The 17,292-nt window shown below is 38.5% G+C and overlaps 1 protein-coding gene across 15 annotated transcripts in view; it reads left to right on the forward strand.

Moving 5' to 3' along the window:
• CCDC141 (coiled-coil domain containing 141) overlaps positions 1-17,292 on the forward strand; it is a 259,530-nt gene that overhangs the window by 66,947 nt on the left and 175,291 nt on the right. For all 15 annotated transcript variants that reach the window (XR_003793967.1, XR_003793968.1, XR_003793969.1 and 12 more), the window contains one exon: positions 4,619-4,872. Coding sequence is in view for 12 of the 15 variants with exons in the window: in XM_029225422.1 (XP_029081255.1) it covers positions 4,619-4,872 (254 nt within the window). In the remaining 3 variants the exon portion in view is untranslated. The remainder of the gene's footprint in view (positions 1-4,618; positions 4,873-17,292) is intronic.

The raw sequence follows: 17,292 nt of genomic DNA on the forward strand, positions 1-17,292 counted from the left end.
TTCATTCCCTCCACTATGCGACAATCCTTGAAATAGTTGAAGCCTAACGTGTCCTCTCTAGTCTTCTCTCCTTTGGGTGGAACATGCCTAGTTAGTTAAAGTGTTTCCCAGCAAACATAGTTTCCAGACTACTTATCAGACTGGTTGCTTTCAATTCAACAACACATAATTAAACAATATTTTCTGAACCCGTGCCAGGTGAGAAAACCAGAGTCATGTGTGTTGAAAGAGTACATGGCCCTTGTCCTCAGGAAGCCTACAGTTTGATGTATACATTTATTGGTGAATTCTCTCTGTTCTTTCTGTGGGTCCCTCTGTTACACCACCCAGCACACTGTGTAGTAATAATTTATTTCCCTCTTCTTCATCACCAGATTATGAGATTCTGGAGGACTGGGATTATTACATCTCTCAATCTCCAAGGTTTAGAATAACACCCAACTCAAAGTATGTTTATTGAGTGTTATTTGTATATAATCCCAATTTAAGACTCAGTAGCAGATGCAAAATGAGCAATAAACAAGGTACTACAGGGACATTAAGGAGGAGAAAATTGGTTATAAACCCTGAAGAATCACAATTGCACCTTCCAGTTTTCCAATGGCCTTCTTTTTTTTTTTTTTTTTTTTGTGGTACACGGGCCTCTCACTGTTGTGGCCTCTCCCGTTGCGGAGCACAGTCTCCGGATGCGCAGGCTCAGTGGCCATGGCCCACGGGCCCAGCCGCTCCGCGGCATGTGGGATCTTCCCGGACCCGGGCACGAACCCGTGTCCCCTGCATCAGCAGGTGGACTCTCAACCACTGCGCCACCAGGGAAGCCCCCAATGGCCTTTTAAAAATGAACATAGCGCCTAAGAAGCTTCCTCACAGGAATAATCATATTATTACTTCCTTTTTCTTAGATGTTCTATGTATATTTTAAATGCAGCTGAGATATAGGTACTTTGGGGTCTATTATACTATTTTCTCTATGTTTGTGTATATTTTAAAATACCCATTAATGAGTTTAAGAAACACCATCTCATTGAGTAATATTTGGAATATTTAAAAATGTATTTGGAAGAAATGTCACCCATGTTCCCAGTGTCAGAATGTGACCTTGATGCTTTTTAGAAAATACTCATTTGGAAAGGTTAGCAAGCTATAAATTCACTTTGACTTGTGTACATCTCTCATTTATCCATCTTAAGTTAGTTATTTATACTTAATATTGATGACAAACTGTAAAGTTATTAATATAAAGTATACTTCAATAATTTTTTAGATATAATTACAATGAAAACAGTTAAACAACAAAAATTTATTTACTAGCCTTACATCACAAGGTATTATGTCATAAGCGGGGCTTGTATATAGAGAACAATACAATCATTAAAATAAATGCACTGTAGAGATTTTGTATTTCTTGAAGTTCATGATATATCTAGGTAGTTTACCCCTGAGGAAAAATGCATCACTTTGTATGATCAACTGATGGAATAAATAGCTAGGGAAGCATAAACAGTGAAAAAAAAAATAGTAAGATGTAAGAAGCTGACAGAGGAAACTTAGAGAACAATTGATCCACTTTAAGCACCACTGTAGTAACAGGTAACAGACTGACCATAGGCTGGGTGCATTTGTACACGTTAACTTGGGCTCAGGAGGCTGCATGCCTGGTGGTACCATGGTGGTGGTTATACCATTTTGGCAAAAGTTGAAACAAAAAACCAGAAAAAGATTGCAAATGGAAATTTTGGCTAACTATATGTATTTTGTGGGGACTAGAACAGGTTGGCCTGACCCATTGTCAGGCTGCAATACCCTGAGCATGGAAAGCTGTGCTTCCCTCTTTCATTTGAAAAGCCTGTTGTGAAAGAGCTAGTTAATGAAAGGAAGAAAAGAAGTACTACGTGGAAACCCCGCCACCTGCCCATACTTCCTGTGTGTGTGTGTGTGTGTGTGTGTGTGCGCGCGCGCACGTGTGTGTGTGTGTGTGTGTATGTATGTAACTGTTCACGATATCATAACAAATTCTCGAACGTAAAGGAAATATGTATACCTACATATGAGGATCAATTATACTGATGAGCACGTTGAGACTCTACAAATCAAAACTCTTCAGTTTGATAGCCAAGGACTTCTATAACTTGTTTTCACCTCATTTTCAAGTTCTTTCTTTCCCTTCCACGTAAGAATTTTTTCTAGACAGGTTTTTTCTGCCTCTGTCCCTCTCATCTTGTTCATGTTTGTTTCCACTTCTCCTTTTAAGAGATTTACTTTAATTGGAATGCTCTCCCTGACTTTTCTTCGTCTGCTTGACTTATCCCATTCTCTGTCCTGCTTCCAAGAATATGGTTGTTTTTGTTGTTTGTTTTTTTGTATTATTAATCCTCAATCAAATTGCCCAGTGCACCTAATCACACCTTTCTTAATCTGAGCAGATAGCACCATCTAATACTTTATTGGACAGATCTAGGTCATATGGCATAAACGGTTTGAAATTCTTTCCTTTTTATCTCAAAATATCTCTTTACAGCATATTCCCTTATCTCAGTCTCTCTTCATCTCTCAAAAAAAGGTGTCAGTTTAAAGAGACAATCGACCCAAATACCACAGTCATTGCTGTGTTGTTTAGCTGTCAGATGCTAGAATGCTAAAGAAGTGCCACAGCGCAGTGGGAAGAACGCTGAGCTACTAACCAGAATGCATGGCTTTTAGCACTGATAAGTCCATTTCTAATAGTGTGACATGCTTATTTGCTGGGTGTTCTTTATAGTTCTCCCATCTAAAAATAAAAAGCAGTGTATTCAACCTTGCTGACAGTCTATCCTTTTTTTTTTTCTTCTAACAACAAATGTCTCAAAGATTGTCCTTTCCTGTTGCTTTCACTTCATCACTGCCTTCCCACTTCTCAACCTGGTAACTTGGCTTCTGTTTCTATCACTTACCCATCACAAAACCCCAAGTCTTCCCAACATCTCTGTTTTTACACCTCTGGCAGACTGCTGATCTCTAGCACCTATAGCTCTAATTCTTCCCCCTCTTTTAATACATTTGATTTCATTCTAGCATTATACAAAATTATCGAATACCTCCCCTGTGCCAGTCACTATGCTAGTGCTGAGGATACTGTCACCGTCCCTGTCCTCATATGTGCGTTGGAGCCTAGTGGCAAAGACAGATTTTAGTCAGCTAACCCAATGCATAAATGTAGAACTATAGCTGTGATAACAGCTGTGAATGAGAGAAACATCCGGCTATGAGAACACTTAATAGGAGGATTTGGTCCAGTCTGGTTTGTCCTTTGAGGAATTGACAATTGACTAAGACCTGAGGTATGAGTAGAATAAAGGTGGAGAAGGAATGTGTTAAGGAGAATGGTATCCCTGGCAGAGAATGTAGTAAAAAGTTCTGGGGCAACAAGGAGTATACCATGTGTGAGGTATTTAAAGAAGATATGGATGGAAGTAAAGAGGTTGAGACAATCTGAAAGGGAAAATAAGGACCAGACCATGCCAGAACTGAAATCATGTTAAGGGGTCTGTCCTTAATTCTAAGACACTGGGAAGCCATTGGTGTGTGTGTGTGTGTGTGTGTGTGTGTGTGTGTGTGTGTGAGAGAGAGAGAGAGAGAGAGAGAGAGAGAGAGAGAGAGAGAGTGTTTAGAAATGATCTTTCTAATATATGGAGAATGGATGAAATGGATTGGAGAGGAGATGCAATTAAGAGGTGACTGCACAAATCCAGGAAACAGATGACGTTTTCTGGCTTGTGGGGAATGGATAGTTTCCCAAGGGCTTTTCCAATGGATCCCCAAGTGAGGTTGGGGACCCTCAAAGTGCTACTCTCAACTCCCCCATCTATACTCTCTCCCTTGGTAGTCCTTCAGTTTTCAGGCTTAAGCTCCCGTTTCTACCAGATGTTGCCCACACCAATAATGCTGTCTACTCCAGAGAGCGCAAACCAGTGGCCCATTTGCCAGAGAGCCATGTTTTGTTGATCCTTCAGTATTTTTTAATTTAAAAAATACCAATTACACAACAGTTAAAAATCAGAAGCTTTCATATAAAAATCCGTGTTTATAATTCTTTAAAAATTGGAAGCCCCATCAACACTGACCCTGTATTCCCTCATGTCCACAGTTGGTCGGCACTGGGTGACAGCAGATCCTGTGAGACTGGTCATGTATTTTCCACTTTGTCATAGTCCCTGACGTCTGGGTACCTGGCCCGCATATTCACTGAGCTTTTGTTTGGTTACTGCAGGCATTAGCCTTTAAACCTCAGATTTAGTCCAATCACCTCAGGATGTAGAGCGCTACAAGGAGAGTAGGCACCTTAACCAGCATATCACCACTAAAAACCAACTGAACCAGTGCCCAAATCTCACAGTCTTTCCACTCCCCTGTACTGATTTATGCCATCACTGAACTTTGGCATCCTACCATTTGGCAGTTAGCCCCATAGCAGTTAGGCCAAGGTATTTGACCAGTTGTATTGGAGGCATTTTATGTTTACACATTTGAATTCCTTATTTTTAATAGAAGGTTACATATATTTTAAATTATATGATGAATCCAAATATTACTATATAAAAACTTGCTCATATCACTATTCTTTTTTCTAATTTTCTTCTAGAGCTCTTAGAACGATCTCTAGCCCTTTTAAACAAAAGTCAACAACTCACTGACTTCATAGAAAAAATCAAGTGTGATGGACCTATTGTGAATCCCGAGATGATTCAGGGAGCTCAAAACAGCTGCCTGAAGATTGACAGTCTTCTTGAACTTCTCCAAGACAGGAGACGGCAATTAGACAAGTACCTGAAGCAACAGCAGCAGGAATTAAGTCAGGTTCTGCAGATATGTCAGTGGGACCAACAAGAAAGTCAGGTAACCCAAAGGGGCACTGATGGTGCCCTGACCTTGTCTAATGAAGTTTGCTTGTTATGTGGATGAGCCATTTCCTGGGGCAGCTTTTCAGTCATCATGGTCAAATCTTTTGGTCTTTGATTCAGACTACCAAGTTGTTTTCCCAAGCAAGTAATATAAAAACAAAGATTTTATTTCTTCTCATTATAATACTGATTTTTTAAATGGGAGAATACTCCCTAGCAGTTTTGAAAATGACTAGGTTCTACTGTTGGATTCTCTTTCGTGCTTCTGTCCAGGTCACTACCTTTAGTTACATTTCTTTGAAATTCTGAAAAGTTCATTGCAATTTTCTTGAATGTTGGGGAGGCATGATGCTGCTAATGCCAGTGAAAAAGTCTGTCAGCCCGAAATAGAGATAATGTTCTTAGAAGAGTAGCCTGGCACCAATGAAGAAATATGACCTTGGCCTATGTCTGGATGCTCAGTGGTTAGAGGGCTTTGGGGTGGGAGGTTGATGAGTTTGCAGCCTTGTTAGAGCTCATTACTCAGACTGCAGGCCCAGCTCTGGTCAGTTGTCAATGTGCTTGCTGTGCGTTCCTTGTGTCCCGATCACTTGAGAGTAAGCGTAGATAGAACTCTCTTTTCAAACCCCCAACTCAAATAGGTAGGATATTTATGGCTATATTTATAACTGCCCCAAGCCCATGCTTTAATCTGTACAGATTAACTGGAGGGAATTTTCAGAGAGAAATGATGTGGAAGGACATCTCCTGGTCTGGATGCATAGGAAAGGGGTCTCTTCATATATTTTATATTATTGCTCTGATCCGAACTGGAGAGATAGACATACAGCTGGTAGCAAATATGAGTCCAGGAGAAACTGGTTCTTTCAAGCTGGAAAAATGAGGATTTAAATGATTAACCTTTCAACTTATACTTATTGAGTACCTACTGTGTACCCAGATCCTATTATAAGTACTAGGGATACATAACACACAAGATAAAGTCCTTTTCCTCCAGGAATTTTCCTTCTAGTGCATTTTCTCATCCTCAGCTCTATTGATAGCCAGTGCTAGGTAACTCCTTTGGAGAGGCTGTCCTGGGCACTCTAGGGTGTTGAGCAACATTCAGGGCCTCTACCCACCACATGCCAGTAGAACATACTCTAGTTGTGACAACCAAAAAAGGTCTCCAGACATTGCTGACTGTCCCCTGGGGGGCAAATTGCCCCCAGATGTGAACCACTGTTTTAGTGTGATGAGAAAGGCCTATGATAAACAAATGAACAATGACAAGTGCCATAAAGATCAACTAGGGCAGTGAATTTTGACTTGTGTTGGTCTACTTTTAATCAGAGAAGGAATCACAGAAGGCCTCTCTGAGGAGGTGACATAGAGCAGACACCCAAATGCAGACACCTCCAGACATACAGTCGGCTTGCATTTTGTCATCTCCTCCTTTAAGTCACTATATACTTTCCAACCCACCTCCACCTTCAGCCCTTTTGTCTTGACTGCTACCATTCACTGTCCTGCTTCTTCTGTGCTTTGCCTGCCAAGCCATAGTGCCTCCCCAATTTAGTTCTTCCCCCACCCCACCTTCATATGCTCATTACCCAGAATGCTGTTATCCAATGCAATAGTCTTTAACTGATGATTCTGGTATAACAAAGGAGAACTAATGCTCAGGACAAGAATAAACTTAAAGTTGTTTATCAGACAACTGTTTCCAAAGTTCCTTGTCCTCCATATCATATGGCACTCTCCCTCTCTTTCTTTCTCTCTCTTTGTCCTTTTCTCTCTCCCCTAATCCTGACCTGACACCATGTTCCCAGAGCTGCTGTCCCCTTAAAAAGAACCTTCCTCTTATTTCTTTCTATTGAATTCATAACCCCCAAACCCTGCCTCTGGTGCTTCCAAGAATACACTAAAAACTCCTCTTACTTTATCATACAGAGTAGTTTATCCCTTTTAAACCACAACCTCTCTTATCCAGAGACATTCTATCTGCAAAGAGGCTTCCCAAACACTGGACAACTTCCCAAGATTGAAAAAGCAGCTACAGTAAGTTTTATTTATTTATTTTTAAGGTAGTAATTTTGCCATTCTGCTTCAAGACTGTGGCAATACTCATCCACTTATCCTCTGCAGTAAAAAAAAAAAAAAAAAATCACATGAAGATTCAAAATGAACTATCTAATCCAGTCATATACTTGAGGGAGATCTAGATACCTTGCCAACCCTAGAATCAGAAAGATGATTTGATAATAACTAAAGTAAGGTATTACAGAAGGTTTTTGACTTGGTGAGTTTTCTGACTTATGGGGTATCATGTTTTGGTGGAAGTATGTGCTCTTTTTTTGAGGGAGTGCTTTTTTTAAATAGAATTTATTTTTTAGAGCAGTTTTAGATTCACAGAGAAATTGAGTGGAAAGTACATGGTACCCTCTGTTCCCATACGTGCACAGCCTCCCCCATTATCAGCATCCCCCATCAGAGTGGGACATTTGTTACAATTGATGAACCTGCATTGACACATCATTATCACCCCAAATCCATAGTTTACACTAGGCTTCACTCTTGGTGCAGTACATTCTATAGGTTTGAAAGAATGTGTAATGACATGTATCCACCATTGCAGTATACAGAATAATTCTACTGCCCTACGTATCCTCTGTTCTCCTCCTTTTCATCCCTCCCTGCCTAATTCTTGGCAACAACTGATCTTTTTACTGTTTCCATAGTTTTGCCTTTTCCAGAATGTCATATAACTGAAATTGTACAGTATGTAACCTTTTCAGATTGTCTTATTTTGCTTATTAATATGCATTTAAGATTCCTCCATGTTTTTTCATGGCTTGATAACCGTTTCTTTTTAGTGCTGAATAATATTCCATTGTCTGGATGGACCACAGTTTATTTATCCAGTCACCTACTGAAAGACGTCTTGGTTGCTTCCAAGTTTTGGCAATTATGAATAAAGCTGTTATGAGCATCCATGTGCAAGTTTTTGTGTGGACATAAATTTTGAATTCATTTGGGTAAATACCAAGGAACACAGTTGCTGGATGATATATGCTAAGAGTATATTTATAAGAAACAGCCAAATGGCCTTCCAAAGTGGCTGTACCACTTTTAAAAGAGAGTTTCTGGTGCTCCACATCCTTGTCAGCACTTGGTGTTATCAGTGTCTTGGACTTTGGCCACTCTGATAGGTGCATCGTGGTACCTCATTGTTATTTTAATAAGTCTCATCTTTAAATTGGAAATAATAACACTTAATTCACAGAGTTGTTCTAAGGATTAAATGAAATAACATGTGTAAAACATGTAGTACAATGCCTACCATTTTAAAAGATGCTTAATAAATATTAGTTTCCTTGTCCTCCCTCTGCTTGGTTAAACCTTACAACTTACGAATTCTTTCTCATTCGGTTCCTATTCTTTCCCCTGAGTTTAGCATTACTGTTGTTATACGTGTCTAAGTTTCTTAATACTGTTTAGTTTTTGGAGGCTGCCATAGGTATAGTAAGGCTTTAAGATGCACAGTTGTGGTTAAAAGAACCAGGCTTTCACTTAGACTCTACTCCTAATAGTCTAGAACCAAAATCAATTTAGTAATAATCTTAAGGATAAATATTATTTTAAATAAAATTGGTCAATTTCAGAAATATACAAACAGCTCGTATTGCTCGATATCAAAAAAACAAACAACTCCATCAAAAAATGGGCAGAAGATCTAAATAGACATTTCTCCAAAGAAGACATACAGATGGCCAACAGGCACATGAAAAGATGCTCAGCATCGTTAATTATTAGAGAAATGCAAATCAAGACTGCAAATGAAGTATCATCTCATACCGGTCAGAATGGCCATCATCAAAAAGTCTATAAATAATAAATACTGGAGAGGGTGTGGAGAAAAGGAACCCTCCTACACTGTTGCTAAGAATGTAAATTGGTGCAGCCACTATGGAGAACAGTGTAGAGGTTCCTTAAAAAACTAAAAACAGAGATACCATATGATCCAGCAATCCCATTCCTGGGCATATATCAGGAGAAAACTATGATTCAAAAAGATACATGCACCCCAGTGTTCATTGCAGCACTATTTACAGTAGCCAAGACATGGAAGCAACCTAAATGTCCATCGACAGATGAATGGATAAAGAAGACGTGGTACATATGCATAATGGAATATTACTCAGCCTTAAAAAGAATGAAATAATGCCATTTGCAGCAACGTGGATGGACCTAGAGATTATTATGCTAAGTGAAGTAAGTCAGACAGAGAAAGACAAATATCATATGGTATCACTTATATGTGGAATCTAAAAAAATGATGCGAATGAACTTATTTACAAAACAGAAATAGACTCACAGATAGAAAACAAACTTACGGTTACCAAAAGGGAAAGGTGGGGGAGGAGGGGTAAACTAGGAGTTTGGTATTAAAATATACACACTACTGGGCTTCCCTGGTGGCGCAGTGGTTGAGAGTCCGCCTGCCGATGCAGGGGACACGGGTTCGTGCCCCGGTCCGGGAAGATCCCACATGCCGCGGAGCGGCTGGGCCCGTGAGCCATGGCCGCTGAGCCTGCACGTCCGGAGCCTGTGCTCAGCAACGGGAGAGGCCACAGCAGTGAGAGGCCCGCGTACCGCAAAAAATAAATAAATAAAATAAAATAAAATATGCACACTACTAATAAAATAGATAAACAAGGACCTACTGTATAGAACAGGGAACTATACTCAATATCTTATAATAACCTGTAATGGAAAAGAATCTAAAAAAGAATATATGTATAACTGAATCACTTTGCTGTACATCTGAAACTAACACAACATTATAAATCAAATATATTTCAATAAAAATTTTTTAAAGATCATGAGACCAAATAAATAAATAAATGTTAAAAACTGGTCAATAAATAAGTCATTTCCTTAAATATAAAATTTAAGGCTCTTAATTTTAAAACATCCCATGTTACACTTTCTTTTGCTAATACCAGTGACAGCAGCTCGAGTAAATAATCACTGTCACTGTTGTTTCTGTGTGCTTGTAAGAGCACAGATCCTGGGGCCAGATTGTTTGCTGGGTTCAAATCCTGACTGCACCATTTGCCAGCTGAGTAACTGAGCAATTATTTAACCTCCCTGAGGTTGTTTTCTGTAAAATGTGATGTAATAGTACCTACACCATAGTGTTAGAATCATCAAATGAGTTATTATATGTCAAGTGCTTAGAACTGTACCTGGCACATGAAAACTGCTATATTAGTATTAACATTTTCTATCATCATGTCTGAAAAGAACAGTGAAGGCCCAACCCATTACATACCCCCCCAGTCCTACCCTTCTTTGCTCACATAAAGACTCGCATTAAAGGCTAATTTCATTATTTATTTTGCATTCACAAGGTGTGATCAAGTACAAGTCACTTTTATAATCTTAGCCATACTGTTCAATGGGCACTCAATTAATGATTTAAAACAAGAATATAGTTGTGTTATTTTCTGCTTGTGACTTAATAATGTTCGCTTATTAATGAGTTAAAACTGTAGATGAGATTACTATCCATACAGATAATTGCGATTAGCCTTTGACATGCTGCCACCTTTTAGACCTTTATCCAAGCATGATCGTAGTCACAGGCACACACACATTTATTAAAGAAAAAACAAAACAAGCAAACAAAAACTAATGGAATTAACCTATGCATACTATCTTATTACCTAATATCAAATTGAACACGTCATAGACATAGTCTTATGTCAGAAGTACCATAGATAATTTTCATGTAGTATGTCACTATTTGACTATAGCACAATTTAAATAATACCTTACTGATGAAGAAGTAGAGTCTCTTCAGTTTCTCAATATTAGAAACAATAATTAATGTTTACTGTGTTGGTAATTATGTGAGCAAGGAAATATTTTTAAATCCAGATAGGTACAAACATAATTAACTTACCTAAGTTTTCAAGTTTTTCCTGAATGTTCTATTTTAAAGTTTTGTTGATGATGCAATGGGGAAGAATAGCAGCAAGGACACCAAATTGAGTGTAACTCTGTTAATAATTTGAGTTCTATGATTATCATGTTCCCGGAGGATCTACCTGATAAGCCTAGAACATTGTGGAACCACAGAGGCACATGCTTCATTGGAGGGTAAAGATATTTTTGTCAGTTCTGTACTGCTTTTTAAGGGAACATAGAAGCTGTCAAACCTTCCATTAATAAAATATCAGCTTTGTCAATCATTTTAACCATGTAAAAAGAAGGAAAATTAAACGGAGAATTAGAGCAAAGATTACTAATGAATAATAATGTGGATGTCTGAATATCTAATGCATCTTCTCATAAGAGCCATTTAAAAGATGCATTTAGTGCTTCTCTGTTTCTAAATGCTTATAGCCTAATGCTTTTGAACTATAGTAGTTTAGCTAATTCTCCTTTGGAAAAGAAATTAGGTGACCAGAATGATGGCGACTTAAGATTTACATCAGTTGCAGAAAAAAAGGCAGATGAAGACCACATAGTTTTCTATCTTAATTGGGACGTGATAGCCTGAAAAACATAATCACAGCATGGCCTCTCTTTATCATTGTTTTCAGATGTAAAAAAGTGCACTTGTTTTACATTTAAAGATGAGCAGCTGACCTTTTTTCCCAGCTCCAGCCTCGTCTTTTTTTGCAGATAATCTGCTTCATTAATGAAAATCAGAAGCAGCTTGGAGTATTTCGTGCATAATTAATTATCTTGGCAAGAAGATTTATGAATGTAATTTTTCTCAATTGCTCCAGTCAGGAATAACTGAGACAAATTAAAACTAGGTTATTCATGGTCTCTTTTTACAAGACAGTATCAAGGACATCTAGGAGAATTAAATAAGACATAAAGGCAGATAATATTTTTACTACCCAGATCACATATGCTTACAAGATACCCATCTTTGTGGGAGGAGAAATGGGTAATAGAATTCACATTTGGAAGTTTTTATAATTTGAGTACCATGTATATCATAATCATGTAACCATATGTAATCATATTCTTTGTTAATAGGTAATTTAAGTGATATCAGTGATGACACATATAAGCACAGCCTTAGGGCACCAGTCTTGTACCTGCTGGGCAACTGTAAAGTTCTGTGTGTTTGTGTGTGTGTGTGCTCACAGATGTGTGCACATGCATGTATATTCTCCTTTGTATGATGCTACCTTCTAACTAGGATTTAGAGGTTGAGTGGTTGACCAGCTTAAATTAATATGAGGTAACAAAAGTGCCTAGCTTAGTGGCTACAACATAGCAAAGTTTTATCTTTCTTTGAATTTAGCTTTAATTTTTTAATTGAAGTATAGTTAATTTACAATGTTCTGTTCATTTCAAGTGTACAGCAAAGGTATTCACATATATATGTGTGTATATCTCTCTCTCTATATATATATTCTTTTTCAGCTTCTTTTCCATTATAGGTTATTACAAGATATTGAGTATAGTTTCCTGTGCTATACAGTAGGTCCTTGTTTACCTGTTTTATATATAGTAGTGTGTATATGTTAATCCCAAACCCCTAATTTATCTTCCCCCCCGCTTCCCGTGAATATAGCTTTTTAACATTGGGTGGCATAAGACTTAAATAAGGGTTGAATTATCTTATTATTGGATACTGGTATCTGATAGTTCAATCCAGTAACAGATATATATGACTTTCCAACCACTCATAGATTAAAATTTATCACAGAATTTCATTTTAGCACATAGGCTGCCTCTAGAATTCACTCTAAGTTATGCCAGGGTAAATACAAAGTATCTTAAAGTGTTTGTAGGAGAAACGTGATTTTGAAAGCAATAGAACCCCCTCCTAATTAGAATGCTTGCTACTACCATTACTTTCAATGACACTGCATGTCAAAGGTAGTAACAGAGGACTCTGGTATAGATGGTGTGGATATCAATCCCAACTTTTATATTTACTTGCTTTATGACTTTGGGCAAGCTACTCAGCCTCTGTGCCTCAGTTTCCTTTTCTGTAAAATGGGAATAATAATAGTGTCTATTTATAAATTTGTTATAAAAATAAAGAAGATTATATATGTATAAATATTCTTAGAGCATGGCTTGGCATATGGTAAGTGCTCAATAAATGTTCACCATATCACTACATCTTTCGATGGTTAGTTTCTGAGCTTTACTGGATAATCACCAGCACATTAAAATCCTACATATTACCCAGATCCCATACCAATTCTCTAAATCACTAGATAATCTTAGCTTTCTAAAATTATGTGGAGGGGGAATAAATGCCATTTCATGGCTTGGTATCCAGCCTACTTTATTCAAAAGGTCAACTCTATTTGTAAGATGAAGTTAAAAATCAATTTTCCTCTCCCTTTCTCCACCCTTTAGCTATTTCTTTAGCTCATTTATACCTATTGTAATTGATTACATTTTCATTAAGCTTAGTTTTTCACTTCAGTATACCATTCAGTTGGACTGATGGCTTCACAACATTTTAATTGGGCACAGTTACTTAAGTTGGTAAGAGGGTTGGGGCACACACACTGTGACTAAATTACCTTCTCAGCAGTGATAAGACTGATGACAAAGCTGTTTGATGTGTATGCCACCTGGAAAAGGCTCTTCACTGCTCCCGTTGTATGCACCTTCCATTGTGTGACAAAGTTAGCAGCTGTTACTTGAGCTGTCTGCTAAGCCCCAGGGCTGCCTGTGTATCTTTCCACCATCCTGAGCTCTTTTTCTTCCCTGCCTCTGGTGCTGGAGATGGTTGGCTTTCCTTTTCTCAACACCACTGCCACCCCATACTGGGCAGGGAGTGGGACTCATTCTCTCCTCTACCCTCATTTTCATGGTTCCCAAAGACAAGCAAAGAGGCCCAATTAATTTTAATGCTTTTTATAGGGCAACTCAAAAGCAAACAAACTAAATGGCACACTTTAAAAGGATTAAAACATCCTGTAAAATGTAACAGTTATTTATCCTGTCAATATGATAGTTTCTGGCTCTCATTTTTTCTGACAACTAGGTGTTTAGGCCAAAGCTTCAGTATGAACTCCCTTAGGCTGCATGACCTAGGATCTGGGATGATAATATGAAAATGTCAGACTTTGGTCTCACTCCCAAGTAGCCCTGTATGTTCCTCTCTCTCCCTCTCTCTTTCTCTCTATCACACACGCACACACACACAGTGAATGGCTCCAGATCATTTAGGGTGGAACCCTAAGTTATACTGGGAAAACCATGCCTTAGGTATCTTAGGCAGAAATGCACATCAACAGGACACTCGGCTGGGTCTCTGTTTCCTTCTTGAAAAAAAAGACTTCCTTCCACTGCTGGTAAGATTCTTAGCAATGACTCAGAGTTAATGCTAGGAATAGAATTTAGGTCCAGAGACTACTACTGTATTGATTTTATTCATTGGACTAAATAGTTTGGACTGTTTAAGTAGTTGGAGGTTAAGAAGCTGCCTAAACACAAACAAGAGTTGAGGGCAGTCTTGGGAAGGGAAGAAGTCCTTAGTGCCATTTTTCTTGAAATATAGATGTGAGAAGAGAAATGATATGTTAAGACAAGTCAGAATAATCAGAAGACAAATATGTTAGCACAAGTAGAATAATTAAATACATAAAATTATGGTTCCAGACAGGGAGATAGATTATCTGTGAAGCTGTTAAAGTAACAAAAATTTTGCCTCAAGACAAACAACATATTTTAGCTTTCCTACTGCACATCAGTAGAGAATACTGGGATCTGATCATTTGTTGAGGAGATACTAATACCTTCCAGTTGACTTCAATAAGTCATGGAGGGCTTTCAAGTTCCACAAAAGAAGATTGTGAGCTTTGTCCTCCTAGAGTCTCTGAGATGAAGTCCAAATAATAACAAGCCAATAATTAGATCAGTCCCAGAATACATCCCAAGCCACGTTTTTGGCAGGAATTCTTTTTCTTTCTCTGCTCCCAAGCCCTCAAGTACAATCATCAGAGACACGTTTCCATGCCTCTTCTCCTAATATGCGTTATCACCTAATGGAGCTAATGGTTATTTGAAGTCTGGTTATTGCCTAGTTAAATACAGAGCACACTTGACCAGGTTTCCTAATACAAAATAATGACAACTGGTTTCCCTACTGTAAAAAAGAAAAAGAACAAAATCTTACGGGAGCTAAAATGGTTGTTATAATACTAACATGCCTTCAAAATCAAAGTAGACATTAGAACTGTCACCTGAGGCTATCAACTATAATTGAAAATACCTTTGTATATGTGTGCATCTTTGATAATCGGAAGAGACTATCAAAACATCTTGAGTTAAAGAAGATACATAACTGATGTCTTTTTCCTCCTTTATCAGTTTTTTGTCTCTAATAGTAACTGTTTATTCGTCAAAAACTGTTCTGGGGCTTCCCTTGTGGCGCAGTGGTTGAGAGTCCGCCTGCCGATGCAGGGGACACAGGTTTGTGCCCCAGTCCGGGAAAATCCCACATGCTGTGGAGCGGCTGGGCCCGTGAGCCATGGCCGCTGAGCCTGCGCGTCCGGAGCCTGTGCTCCGCTACGGGAGAGGCCACAACAGTGAGAGGCCCGCGTACCGCAAAAAAAACAAAACCAAAAAAAACTGTTCTGCACATGGAAAAGAAAATGAAAGTGATTTGGAGAGATTTTCATCTTCCCTTAAGCATTTCTGTTAAGATGTTTGAATTACTTATTGCTAGTTCACCTCCCCCAGCATAGTTTTAAACAAAGATCAAAAAATAAGATCTGATCTTGGATTGTAGAACAAATTGCAGAAAAAGAAACCGTGATGGTTTATGGCAGTGTGATGCCTAGCTTTGGGCTGCAGCAAAAGTTCACCTTCTTGCCACCTGAGTTGTTTATCCTTGTTGTCAGAAAGCATTTTTCTATTGCTTGTGTCCCCCGTGTTTTAGTCCTGTCTTTGGCACCTGCTGTTTGGGAACTGGAATTCTCAGTTTGTCCTTGCTGTCACCTCTGCCCGCAGCCGGCCTCTTCCTCTAAGGCACTCCTTCTGGCAGACCTGACCCACACATCCGTTCTCCTCTCTACCACAGTATGTCCACTGAGCCCCCGCGATTATTCACAGGGCTTACTTCCATGTTAGAATTAGATTCTGTAACTATAGTGTTGCGTTTTAGTTTTATCTTAAGAACATTCGTGAACATAGTGTAATAAGAAACATTCCTCTTCCCTGGAATCCTTTGGTTCTACAGATGGATATGATGAGAAGAAAAAACACTAGACAGGGAAGCATGAATTCTGACTATGGCATTTCTGCCTTGACCTGTAGGACTTTCCTCTTGTTGGTTGTGTGACCTTCGATGAATTGCTTACCCTGACTGGGGCTCAGTTTCCTTATCTGTTGAAAAAGCAACTGCCTCCATCATAGGAGGTATAAGGATTGGGTGAGGTAACCTGAGACCTGCCGATAGTACCTGACACCGCTCTGGGAAGGTCCTATTCACTTCTCTCACTTTCCTCATTCTTATCTCCCAGTAGGGGTCAGGTGAGACTGGATCATTCAACAAGAAAAAACTAGCCCTTTCTTGCCCAAAGCTGATAAGGTCAGTAGTGCTTTCTTCCCACCTTCCCACTCTTTCTGGTATACATTCCTGCCTCAACTTTCCTTAATGCATCTTCAGTACCCCGCACCTACAAAAAATGCTTACGTCTCATCTAGTCAAATGAAAAAGTTGGAAAGAACCCCTCTGTTACCTCTGCTTTCCTTGAAGCTGTCAACCAATCCCCCCTTTCCTTATCCAATAAGCTTCTTTGAAAGAGTCATTAGCTCTACTTCCTCACCACCACTCAGTGGTCTATTCATGTTTACCAACCATAATCTCATCCCACCATTCTCTTGACTCCACTATTTTAAATTACCCTTAATTAATACTCAGTCCTTAGATCTACATTTAACAAATAAGGATATTCTGAATATCCTTGAATTACAGAATCATCCAATAAAATATATAATACAAGCCATAAATGTGATTTTAAATTTCTAGTAGCCACATTAAAAAAGTGAAAAAAAATTTAAAGAGAAAAAAGTCACATAAAAAAAGAAAAGCAGTAATATATTTTGTTTAATCCAACATATCTAAAATAGTATTTCAACGTTTAATCAATATCAACTATCAACAAGATATTTTCATTATTTTTTATACTAAGTCTATGAAATCAGCTATTTTATACTTAGAACACATCTCAATTTGGATTTGTCACATTCCAAGTACTCAGAAGCCATTTGTGGTTAGTAGCTACAGTATAGGACAAAGCAGATCTACACCATTTGACTGAGTCTTCCTGGCATCTCTCTTTAACTTCCAAGGCAGCTCTTGGTTTTCATTGAACATCCCTGATTGCTCCTTCTTTGCGTCTTTGTTGATTTCCCTTCCCTTTCTCTCTGG

The sequence above is a fragment of the Monodon monoceros genome, unplaced genomic scaffold (assembly GCF_005190385.1).
Source record: "Monodon monoceros isolate NGI ecotype Baffin Bay Population unplaced genomic scaffold, NGI_Narwhal_1 Super_Scaffold_16, whole genome shotgun sequence".
NCBI classification, from domain to species: Eukaryota; Metazoa; Chordata; class Mammalia; order Artiodactyla; family Monodontidae; genus Monodon; species Monodon monoceros.